Below are 13,398 nucleotides of genomic sequence, written 5' to 3' on the forward strand. Positions count from 1 at the left end.
TGACAGCAATTAATACAGGGGGAGGGGAAAATCTACAGATCTGCTGGTGATGACAAATGTCTTCAGAAGAGTGATTGTGGGAATGTTCACAGCTATGCTAGTTAGTCTGTACCTCTCAGTGGGGCAGAAAGGAAACAAACACAGTTTGAGAGCCCGTGTGACTTACAGGGGTGAATTTATGCAGTCAAGACTATACACACATAGCCTGCAGAGCTTTCAGGCCATTCCCCAGATGAGGGAATGCTTCATGCCATAGTGAAAGCCTGATGCTTACCATGGTAGAATGATATTTACCTTACTTGTTGGATACAGAGGCTGATGGCTAACTTTTTATCGTTACAGATTATGTGTTTGTGACACCTGTCAAAGTGGATTCCAGTGGATCGTACATTTCACATGATGTTTTGCACAGTACTAGGAGAAAGAGATCAACTCAGAGTTCAAAGAGTTCCTTGCACTACAAATTTTCAGCATTTGGACAGGAACTTCACTTAGAACTTAAACCTTCGACCATTTTAAGCAACAGTTTTATTGTCCAGGTACTTGGGAAAGATGGAGTCTCAAATTCTCAGGAACATGAAATTGAGCAGTGTTTCTACCAAGGATTTATAAGGAATGATAGCACCTCTTCAGTAGCAATATCTACATGTGTAGGCTTGGTAAGTGTTTATTTAAAACAAATCAGCATTAGAAGTATTTTCATACATGGAAGAGTAGCTGAAGGTATATAATTAATATAATATTAGGATACTGTCCACCAGTTGGGTGAATTTCCTAAAACCACAACTTGCTATTGCATTTAACAGGAGAGGTTTAGTTGTAGCCAATGAACTGCATCACACCCTTTGTATTTTTTGATCAGTCTTTCAGGGGGAAAAAAACAGAAGACCAGTTGGTAGTGCTAGTAATTATCCCATAGCAGTTTTCATTTGTTATAGTTTGTGATAGCTTATACATTTTTGCTTGCTTTTCTTGCTTTTGTGAATGACTGTGAATAAAGAAAAAAAAAAATCAATCCATAAGCTTGTGAAAAAAAAAAAATATATCTAGGTTTGTCAACTGCTTTAAGAAAGGTGAATTTCCTAGCTCAGCAGGCGTTATGAACCAAGTTCCTCTCATTTCCATTGATGATTCCAGCCTTATTTGGGTTCATAAGCCTTGATTAGTTGATCTCTTATGAATGTGTTAAATATTATTGTCGCGTATTTTCCATTTATGGCTGTCATCCAAATTCATGAAAAATTATTACTCACAAATGAATTGTTTTTAAAACTACACTTGACAGTGCTCATTGGCTGCAGAGAAGTCTTTACTGATGTAATTCAGAAGAATCATCTACAGAATTAATAGTTACTGATGTCTTTTAGGCTTAAACCCTTGCACTTGCAAAGCAGTCTTCTATGAATGCAGATTAAAGCAGTGACATTTAAGTGTTAGGTATAGGAGGCTATCTGTATGCTTTGTGGTTAACAAAGGTCCAGAGGATATGTTGGGTCACCCTCTAGAAATCTGTTTTGCAAAGGTACTTGTCCATAAGGGCTATTAAGCTGTGTGACCAGACCAAAAAAAAGGAGCACTTGAGACACCCAGTGTTTCCTTTGAAATAGTAATCAGTGACTTGAGAAGAGGGTGGCTCATTAGGAAGAGCTGTTGAATACTGATAACTGGTTGAAGTAGTCTGGATTATGTTCTGAATGCTCTACTTCTTTCTTTCTTCTTTTTTTTTTTTTTTTTTTTTTTTTTTTTTTTTTTTTTTTCCTCAGCAAGTTAGAGAAATGAGTATCTTATAGTTCATTTGAACACTTGTAAATGTGACTTTGGAGCAAGTGCCAGGAACTGGAACAAAGCTTTCTTCCGTTGTGTTTGTAGTGCTGAACTGTTAATATTGGATGTGTTCAGTTGTTTCTGTGGAAAGCTTCATTTTCACAACTGCTTAATTATTCAGAAAAAAAAATGTTTTCACTTATTGCGGTGTTTGTCTTTTCCTCTAAGAGAAGCGTTCTACCTACAACAGCAGTTACAGTTTGGGTGATCTCCCCTGTTTGGTCACGTTCTGGTTTTTAACATGTTTTATGAGCTAAGTGAAGCTGGGCTTGTCAAGTCTTGTCTGGAGAAGGAAGGTTCAAGTCTGCCTCAGGTCACAGAGAAACAGAATGTGGTGATCTTAACTGAGACTGAAATGGATCTTTTACCACTGTCTCGACATAGAGATTGTTATGACTGGTAAGCTTCACTTAGGAAAGATCCAGGAACTGATCAAAAGAGAATAAATATTGTGGCATGAACAAATTTATTAAGGCAGAACCCTTTTCAGTACCTAGATTATCACCAATTAGAATCTCTCTCTTCCTTTAATCAGTTCCAAAGTTCAGTAGATTTCACCTTAAATTGTTATTTGAAACTGGTAAATGAAGTAAACTCTCCTGCAGAGCAGATATCACAAATAAAGTGTAATTGTTCCTTTCTGCCTATCTATTAATTTCTGTGCACCTAATGAATCCCAGGCAAATTACCAACAGGATTCTTAGTCTTTTAGTTTGCAAGGCTGCCTTCTTAAAAATGTGTCGTCAGCTGTCTGTAATGACAAACACGTCATTTTTTACTGTGATTCAAATTCAGTAATCATATGTTAAGTCTGGACACTGTGCTCTGATCAAGAGAACCTTGTGAATAGCTTCTATATCCTCTTTGCACCAACTACTTTTGTCACTTGGTTGCCCTTCTTTCCTATTTGCTTTGTTCACTGCAATTAAACCGAAAGTGGTGTTTCTTCTATATGGTTGGTAGCACTAATCTTTCCATTGTTCCTTTCATTAGCAATAGCTTCTCTACAATAAAACTGCAGTGACCCATTCTTTCAAGCCTGGAACACCACAATGTGATTTGGAAGCAATTGCGTTTCAATAGACTACAGGGACTCTTTGATCTAATTTTTTGGATGACCTAGAGTATTCAGTCATTCAGCTGTCTGTTATCTGCCATTGCCTGCAGAGTAGACTTTTGAGAGAGTCTATATGAAATGGTTTGTTAGGCAGGATGACCTTAACTTAACACTGGAAAGGAGCAAGAATTTGTTGCTTTGGTATAGATCTGTTAAGAGATGTGTGTATCTTACTCATGTCTTAATAGCTCAGTTGACAGTAAGGCCCCACATTTTTATGCTGATTTGTTGATTTGAGACCAAATGTTTCCATTACTCAACACAATTTCCTTGATGTGTCAGAAGGCAAAACTGGATCTATGCTCTTTATCTGAGTAAGTACTTTAATACATTAAGTTAGCATTTTAGGAGAATGCATACAAATTTTCTGTGAGTACTGTCTCTTGCCTTTTCATCATCAAAGTGTTTAGGTGCTTTGATTTTCAACAGGAAACTTGCTTTCTTCTGTCTTCTGCCCTTTCCTGCTTCAGTCAGCATCCTTTACTTGCTGGAGCATCTGTTATGCATCAAGAAAGCTCTGGGTTTTATTTTTTTTTTTAAATGAAATAATCTTGTATGCAAGAAATCTTGTTTAGATCTTTGTAAGTGTCTGTTTCACCATCAGGCATTGAGTAGCAGCATCATACTTACTTAGTGATAAAAGAGTATGACAGAATTATTAAAATTCAGGCTTATTGTTGTACATCACACAGATTTACACAGTCACCTTATCAAAAAAAGCTCAATAGGCAGATGTACTTTATAGACTTTCAGAAAAATGTGTGCTGGACTATCTGTAGAGAATATGATACATTCCTTCCAAAGAAGTTGTGATAATTTTTTCATTTTCATATATTTTGTAATACATTCTCACTCTCAGGGGTGGTGTTGTGGTTTCTGTTTTTTTTTTAACTCTTACAACTTTGGGTCAATGAGTTCATTTATGTCAGTAAATCCAAAACTAGTTTTTCTCTTTGGCATCATCTTAATGTGGCCCAAATGAAAACTCAATGCAAAATTTTCAACTCCCTTCTCCACTGATATTCATTATTACTTTTATTAAAGCTCTTCTGTTTCTCAAGCATGACTTCTTGGAGTTTCCTTCAATCCCTTGTGCTCTCCCAGTTAATATAGCCAGGCCACTGGTCTTGCTGCTTCATCTTCTGTTTGCATTCTCTGATTCAAACTGTTTGTTCTCCCCAAATTCTATTTATTTTTTCCAAACTTCTGACTTGACCTAATGCTCACTTATTTTAATCATATGTTTTTATTACTATTATTAGTAAGTAATATTACTTATAATTGCCTTCAGCTATCTAATTTGGAGACAGACTATGCCAAATCCATAGAATGCAGGTTTTTTTCAGTTTTTCTGAAGGAGATGGTGCTGGCCACTGTTAGAATAAGAAATTGGTTTTAGGACTTAATCTGTGTGGCCATATCTGTATTCCTACCTCATTCCTCTTGCGCCCTTGCCCATTCTCATCCACATGTCGTGCTATCTCATCTGCATTAGAAACAGGTACCTATTGTAGGTTCACTATCTTTAACTCCACTTCCATGATGACATTGTCTCTAAAAGCCTTACTACTGTCTTCCTACTCCGTGTATAAACTGTGTGTTGTTTGTCTCTCTTTATATGCTAGCTTTTGTCTCCTTTCTGTCTCCTTATCTTAGGTCTATGTATACGTAATCTCTTGTATAAAGTGACTCGTTTGCAGTCACACAGTAAATCAGAGCAGAATACAAGAGAACCTCAGAGTTGTCAGTAGTCCAGTTGTGTTCTACAGACATTCTTAGAAGTAATTTATAACTGTGCATTTAAGAGCAGAAGTCACATTCTCCTTGTGAATAAGAACTCTCTCTTACAAAGTCAAGCAAGTTTACGCTATAGCCCAATACACAACATAGAAAATAGTGAACATAATGAATAAGTAGTTTATTCTGTAGCATTTGTGGGGATGTTGCTGCTAGTTAGTGGAGGAGACAGGTGAGGGTATATAGCAAGTACAAAACATGTGTGCCCAGAGGAAAGAAACATACGTACAACATAAAGGAACTCTCCTACCATTACACTGCAGAGGAGATACGCATGTGTATTTTGGGTTGGAGAGAAAATCAGTACAGTTCAGTGGAACAGTTCAGATCTCTTAAAACAGTATGATACACACTTTTATTGTTGAGGCCAAATTCAGCCCTAAGCAAGCGCACTGGCATGGAGGCCTGAGAGGCTGCACCTGCTTACACTAGTGGTGAATGTGGGCCATTCTCTCCCTTTTATTTATGTACCTCAATTAGAAGAGTGGAGTCAGCTTCATGCACTAGCTAGTGCCCTCCTTTGTTTTTCGTAAGATGTGATTGAATCTTTCATTATAAGGGGCCTCTTTCTCTTGTCTCAAGTTCTGTTATGTTTGTTAGTGTCTAGTCAAGGGAAGAGAAAGAGGAGGGAAGGATGAATCATGTTACACTCACTGAGCTGTCAGAGGAGTCTACAGCTGGAGAAAGGGTTAGATGTAGCACTGAGAGATAAACAGGAGATGTATTAATTCAGTGGAAGTTGTGTGTGCATGTCTGAGGGCAGGACTTTGCTCAATGTATCAAAGAAGCCACAAAATTAAAGCTTCTTAACGGAGTCTGGCCACCTAAGAGGCAGGCAGGAAAAGCAACTCATGTACCCATTCTTTGTAGTCATTTAATTGCACCCTGTATTAGCATTATTTAAGTTCATGCTAACAACAGCCTCTTATTTCTAGAGCTCACACTTTAAGTCCAATTAAATATGTTGAGACAAATCCCAAGGTCTTTATGCAGACTAACTCCCATCAAAATCAGCGAGCCAGACTGCTGGTAAAAGTACAAAATAATTGATGTTTGCAATGAGGCTCCTTTAGAAACCTACAGCTGTAAAAGTAGGACAAAATTTGGCCCGGTGGGACCTTGAAGAGAAACTAAGTACAGAACTAGTGATTTGACTCATTCTCAAAACTATTTTTAGTCCATCCACAAATCCTACATTTTCTGCCATGATACCAGCACAACATGAACAGCATCTGGCATATGAATTCTTTGTCTGTCTTTGTATTCGCACACCATTACATCTCCATTCTTTATAAAACACAAACTGTTTTATAGGATCATCATTTTGTCCACTGTTTTAATGGACTTTTTGCCATTATTTACTCCATGATATGGTAAAGATTAATATAAGAAAAATCTTTACAAGGAGAATGGCATGACAATGGGAGAAAGCCATATTCTTGAAGATATTTTAAATTATACTAGACAAATACAAGACACTGGTTTTGGTCTCAGCATTGAATTAACTGCTGATGGGGAATGACTTGTGTGATTAGATTATTGATTGCCCTTCTCCATATCTGTCTGATAAGCTTTCTGTTTAACTCTGGCTTTAGCTCTGCAAGACAAAGACAGTATTATCTCATGCATTTTGACCCTATTGATCCCTGATGGGTAAGAAATGGAATTAAAGAGGATTAATGATGGAGAAATAATCTGCTTCTGCTGGACAGGAAAGGTAATAGAGGTTGTATTTCTTCCAGGTTTAATATTAAGAAACCTGGAAAATACTTAGAGGAAACACTGTGTCACTGAGAGCCTGAACACAGTGGGCTGTAGACATAGAAAAGCTCACAAGAGTGCCCACAGGAGCTGGTCCTCTCAGCCGTCTTTGCCTGCTCCATTGTTGTTCAGCTGGCAGTAAGATCCTGGAAATTATTTATCAGTGTATTTCAGAGCAGACTTCAGGCTGTTGCAAGCACCGCAGCACTACTTGCACCCTTAAAGCAGCTCCAGAAACACGGAGCCATCCGTTTGTACGTGGATAGGCAGTTCATCCTGGCCTTTCTAGTTAAGCAGCAGTCTCATCATAACTTGTAAAGGAATTAGTAGACTCTATCTATACTTGAAACATTTTTCTTGCTGTAGCAAAGTCTTTCCACAAAGCTTAGTTCCCACACTTTCCCTAGTCCATTAGAGAGAAGCTTATAGTCAAATGCCCTCCTAAGGGTCAGGAGAGGATGACCTGTCTGCACAGACTTGACCTCTTCATAACAGGATGTCTTTGATGTAAATGAGGATTTTTATTTTAAGCGCCACTATTTTCATTTGGATCATACCATCTCTGCTGCTGAGATGCACATATTCTCTCTGCACAGCTGTGAACTGCTGAACGTCTGAAATACTTCTCTTTTAGAGGCAGATTCTAATAACTAATAGCAGCTTTCAGTCACTAATAATTAACCTAAACAAGGTGTTATTTCTGTCTTTTTCCCCTTCTTCCTCCACTTCAGAAGTGTTTGAGGAAGATACCAGATTTGCAGACCTGGAGTGTAAAGGTTTTTGTTTAACCAAAACACAATGACAGCCTGTGAAACTGTAGTTCAAGTCAAGCTCAAGCAGCCCACTCCTAGAGCTTTGTACCTGACACATAGCAGCAGAGTGGAAAGCACAGAAGTATCTTGGTTGTGCCCTGGCCCTGCCTCACAGCCCACTTAATTTGAGCAAACAGTGGTATCAAAACTGTTCTTAAACCCTTTTTTTTCTCTCCCCGAGCTTATTCCCTCATTAGCCTCTGCAAAACCAGTGCCCTGATTATGATGACAGCTTTGTGATTTGCTAACTTGTACTCAGTTGGGAACTTGACTTTGAGTCAGCATAGGCTGCCCAGTCATAACTGGTCTGGATGGTCACTGGGATTTCGTAACCAGCTCTGTGATTCCTTTGGTCATTTTGGCACCTACAGTTTTTGTCTCTCACTGTTGTTTTTAAGTCTACAAGACATTTAAGATAATGGTTGCTAATTTGCAACTTTTTAGGGAAGGGTTTGTGTTTCTGATGCATGGCATGTCGGTAGATTGATTACTGGGACTGCTGTCCAGTACTGCAGTGAGAGAAGGATGGAGGTCTAAAGACTGTTTTCAGTGTCTGTGGCTTTGAAATTTGCACCCCATGGATGGGGACAAGATAAAAGCTGTGGGGGCCATGCTAGACAAAGGCATCCAGAGCTGCGATGCCAATAATATATCGGTCAATTCTTTAAGACAATTTCAGAGCTATTTGCTTCAGATTTCATTCTCTCCTGAGCATAAGTTTTTGACTTAAAGATATACAGCTCTCTAGGGATTTTCTGGAAAATACCTGCCTTCTCTTTTTTGGAAGTTGCAGTGTCCAGTGATAACCTGATACCAGCCTCACTAAAGTCATCAGAAGTGTTCCCTCTGACTTGACTCCCAAACACATACAGAAGCTGTTAACTCTGCATGCTTCACTTTGTAATGGCCTTCTCTCAGTGAGTTGGCAGGAGAAGGGTTAAACTCAGTTATCTCTGCAGTGAGAGCTAGCAGTGGACCTACAGTTTTATCAGCTGAAACTCAGACGTCAGTATATTTTTTCTAAAAACCACTCATTTTGTGTTAGAAAGGCTCTGACTAGCCCTTAAATGGTATCTGAATTGAACTTTAATGGATAATTACATTACAAACAAGGTTTTCCTCTGTCTTTTTGATCATGTCACTGGGAGCAGAAATGTTGGTTCTTTCTTGCCTTTTCTTATCCCATTTTAATCCCAATTCTGTTGCTGCAGGTCTACCATAAATTACAGTATGCTAAAGGAATTTCCTATTGATTTGCTCTGACAGTGATTTGACCAGCTATGTGAAAAGCTGATGGAAGCAGAACTTATCTTTGGTTCAGACAGTAGAGCATTGACTAAAGCTTCGAAATAAACATTTACAGAGAAACCTGAAATCATAATGCCTTGCAGCTCAGCACAACTTACAAACATGTATTAATTAAGCTTCAGTACTGGCTTTACTGTTAGAGGAGAACAGCATCCTGGCTCATAATAGGTTGACATCAGTAACCTTTTATTGTTTATCATGCTCGGAAGTCAGTAAGAATGAGGGTGAAGAAATGTCAAATAATCAGGTCATATGCAAGTGAATGAGTCTTGATGGTTGAAGCTCAGTACCGTGGGAACCATTATTATCCAGAGTAATTTCTGGAACATACAAGTTAATTTCTTTTTTACAGTGTTAGTTCATAAACTAGGGAAATCTGCAAACAAGCTGTACAGTCAGATGAAAATCCTTTTCCCGAATCTCATATGTGGCTGCCCAGCTAGTTGCTGCCAAAAAACAGTAAAAGAAAAAGTTTGATGTCAAAGATAATAGGTCTTGAAGTTATTCTTAGTGGAATAACAAGGCTCAGCACAAACCTGCTTAATAGGAGAGGAAGCTGAGGCAATAAAGTGATATTTACTTGCACAGACAATAGGGTGTTGCCTTTTCACTCTTCTGTGGCATTAGCATTTCTAGCTGCCTCACTATGTACACAGCAAACTCATGGCTTTATTCTTTGAGGACTGGATTCTTGCTGTTCACAGTGGGATCACTTGAATGCTAGTGCCTGCCTGCCTAATATATGTTAATTGAAGGACTTTTGTGTCTCAACATCTTTATTAATATTAATGGAATGAGATTTTTAATGGACCTATACAAAATATGCTTGACCTAGCTTGAGCCCTCACTTTTGTTTTTACACTCTGCAGCACAGTGTGGCTTCCAACTAATTTAAGAAGGTAATACTATATTCTGTGGCAGAATACACAAACTAATGAAACAGGGATTATTCCTCAGATCTGCAGTTTCTTTGCCATGAGATATAGAATTTATATAACACCAGAATATAATTAGGTTTTTTTTTTTAAATCATGAAATTAAAAACAGATTTGCATTTTTTTTCATGCAAATTATTACACTTTGATGAAAAGAGTGAGCATTTAAAAATAATTCTATCTTGAGCAGGCTTGTCTTATGCCACACACATTTTTTTTCTTAGGAAGAAGTCATCAAAACAAGTCTTAAAGTTAGGCTAGACTAAACCTCAAGAAATATTTCAAATTAATATTGTAATTAAAGTATAATCTGGTCATGGTAAGGGATAGGTATAAATGATGTAACAGAGTGTTGGAGAAGAAAGTTGAAATTCCTCTAAAAATGTGGCTACCCAGTTTCATTTGTTGTTAAACTTGACAGAATGTTATGCTATTTGTTTTGTGAGATGCAAGTATAAATTAAAGATTAAAATACCAATCTTGGGGTAGGGCTGAGGTGAATTTTTTGCAGCCCACTGTTGATGATTACAATATGAAGAAAATGCTTCTGTCACTTTTGCAGGTTTTTTTGCTACTTTTCCTGACAAAAGATTATTCCTTAGTCAGCTCTACATTACATTGTTTGCAGTAGAGATCTGTGAAATCACTGTAGAGACCAGCCTACCACAACAGTATCTCCAGCCTCATTTTTTTTTTCACTGTTTGCTGGCTTCTCTTCAAGCTAGAAGCCATGCTGAAGGCCATATGGATATTTTTTGCACTTCCAGTATTACATATTGATTATCAGATTGTTATCCTGCCTCTAGCAGCAAAAGCTTGAGCAAATGGGTGGAAAAAAAAAAATTTCCAGGCTGAGACACAAGTGAGCAGCTGGTGTCTACTGATTCCTGCAGCACAGTATCTTCCACTCTCATTGACAGGTATTTGTTAGTTTATGTCTTCATCTAAAGCTTGTAGTGAGTAAAAAGTTTTATGCTGACCATTGTGGATCAGAACCTGACCTCAGGAGAGTTCTGTTTTCATCCGCCCTACATCATTTTACCCCTTGAGTCAAGAGGCACACCGTTTCTTTGGGAAACATTACTACAATTACTATTTGGTTTAGAAAAGACATTTTGCAAATGGAAAGTATCACTGGTTCATCAAGAAAATGAAGCATCAGTTTCTGCTGGCAGACCCCAAAACACATTTTGTACATAATCCCAAGTGGTGCTCTATAATACAGTGTCACTGAATCAGCAGTGGGATGGAGGAAAATGGCTTGCTTGAAGGGCAAAGAAACCCATCTGCAGACTGACCCTCTGTTGCTCTCGTGGCCCGCTCGGACTAGTAACAGCCAGGAGTGAAATGAGGTGGTTTCCCAGAGAACTAGCTGCTGCTGCTGCTGCTAGAAAATGCATTGAAGAGCTTGGCATCTGGTGCCTGCAGCTGCCAGATACTTTTCAGTGCACTAATGCCAACTGTTTTCATTCTGCTATGCTGCCAGAGTATTATGACAGTGAAGGAGTAAAGGAAGCTCAATGGCCACCAAAAAATACATCAAGAGTAAATGTACAAAGGTTACTTGGCCTAATCCTAATCAAGTCCTGATAAAGTCAAGTCTTGGCATTGGTAGTGAAAGAGCAAAGAAGCTTTTGAGGCTTCTACAAAAACATTCAAGGATATTATCATCTGTCAATCTGGGAACACGTCAGAGGCAAGATTTCGTTCATCTTCAACTCTTGGTAGGAGAGCCAAATAATTGCAGAGAGGACAGCATATAGTCTGTTACAGAAATAGTTAATTGATTCCTCTGATTCCTGTGATTCCTCTGCTTACCAGAGTCCTGGGGAGTCATTTTAACTGCCTGAGGCACAGAGTCCTGTGGGTCTCACTTAATGAAGACCATGCATGAACCCAAATACAGGGTGGGAGCCATGACAGAACAGCGTACAGTTGGCACCACGTGTCATTGGACATCAGACTAATGATATGGTGACAAAGCCTTGCTTTCTCCATCAGCCTGTGTGGCAGATGAAATACCAATGAAAGGACAGTTTGGACCAGAAGCTGAATCAGAAAGAGAGGCTGATAGATTATCATAGGCAGTTAAAGCTGGAAACAAAAACGTGCCAGACTTTGGTCTTGGTCTATGAATATTGCCCAGTTTAATTTACAGATTGGGTTATAGTGCCATGAGAAGTTTGTTTTTGTTGTAATTTTCCAAGTATTTCTTTAAAACTAGCTTTCTGGTGTCCAGAACAATACCACGTTAAGTCAGTTGGAAATAGCTTGAGGGCTGAGGGAGTAGTATATTTTTGTTGTTGTGGCTGTTCACATGATTTATTTAATAATTTTAAAGATTGCAGTTTGGGAAAGTCAGGGACATGCTCTAATGTGAGAAACAAAACAGAAGGAAATGTTATTCACCCAGAATGAAGGTCTGTCTTCTGCAAACTAGCAGTTATGCGTAGCGAAGTTTGCTCTACCTCCACAGCCTTACTTCTGTGTTAGGTTTAATGGAAGATGGGGTTATGTTTTCGGCTCACCCATGGGGTTTCTGCACCCTCATGGGGTTATGTTTTCTGCTCACCATCAGCCTGCTCTGAATGGTGCCCATGTGCTCCAGAACACCTCCATGGATATGCCACATGCCCTTAATGACAGCTTAGCCTCTGAACTGCACTTGTTGCATTTTACTTGCTGATAAAAAGGAAGAAAAATTTATATATACATACATACATATCTATATTGATGTACTAAATTGGTGCCAATCCTTTAATCTTAATTTTATAAAGGATAATGCAGCTCAGTATCCATTGTCTGTGAAATATTAATATATCTGTATTTCCATAAAGTTGCACAAGTCAGTGCTCTTTACAGCTGTTATCTCTCCTGCTGTTCAATAACTATGTTACGTGCTAGCAAAACAGTAAATAACATTTAAATTAACATGTTCATGTTTTTTCTGGGAAGGAGCTTACATTTTAAAGAGAAGGTTAATGTGATTTGTCTCCTGATTTTTGTAGTAAATGGATGGATGTAGGGTTATTGCAAAAAATGATAATGTAGAGGATGTATATCAGTCTTGCATGACTTCCATCATTATATATGTTAATATATGTTAAAGGAATAAGTCACTGTAAGTCTGTAAATTATCTTATAAAATTTACTTTTAAAAAAATCAAATATATTTCAGATTAAATTTGTGAGAATTAGTAATAGTATAAATAATTTGAAAAAATATGAAAGTTCAGTGTCCTACTCTATTCCTTTCAACAGGTTCAGTGGAGGTTTATAAAAAGTTCTGGAGAGGGGTGATCAAATGTGGAAAATTGGGCAGAAAGTATTCCAACAGGATGGGGAGTGTAGTTTAAACCCTCTCTTATCTTACCAGTGTTCTTGTGCATGCTAGCTCTCCACAGCAAGATGTTTGATTGATTCATAGCAGCTGATGGGCAGTTTAAAATTACAAAGCTTTCAATTTCCTTGTTCCTGACAGATAAAGAGGGTGGGCATTTCCTGATTATATGGTATACATTCAAAATATTTAAGTTCCCCATGGTGCTATTTGTGACTAATTTACTTCCATAGCACATTAACACTGCTGGTTCTATGCTGTGGGAGGAGTGTATAGTGTAACACGCTGTGAAGAGAGGAAATGTTTCACAACAAGAGGTCCTTCTGGCTTTTCCTCTGTTTATGTTACCACCTGGAAAGAAGAAGAGGTGGAGTAAATGACTGATGATCCAGGTGGATTGCATGAACAGTCACATCTTTAGTCATGACACATTAAGCTGGGCAAATTCACACTGAGAAGTGGCAGGATTGCACTTCAACTCCTGGAAGCACATATAATCCTACG

At 38.3% G+C, this 13,398-nt stretch overlaps 1 protein-coding gene across 1 annotated transcript in view; it reads left to right on the top strand.

Annotated features, from left to right (window-relative positions):
- Positions 1–13,398, top strand: part of ADAMTS18 (ADAM metallopeptidase with thrombospondin type 1 motif 18) — a 79,649-nt gene that overhangs the window by 1,617 nt on the left and 64,634 nt on the right. The window contains exon 2 of the mRNA XM_026856939.1: positions 343–659. Within this exon, the coding sequence (XP_026712740.1) occupies positions 343–659 (317 nt within the window). The remainder of the gene's footprint in view (positions 1–342; positions 660–13,398) is intronic.

Source organism: Athene cunicularia (genome assembly GCF_003259725.1).
Source record: "Athene cunicularia isolate RWA chromosome 11 unlocalized genomic scaffold, athCun1 chr11_part1, whole genome shotgun sequence".
NCBI classification, from domain to species: Eukaryota; Metazoa; Chordata; class Aves; order Strigiformes; family Strigidae; genus Athene; species Athene cunicularia.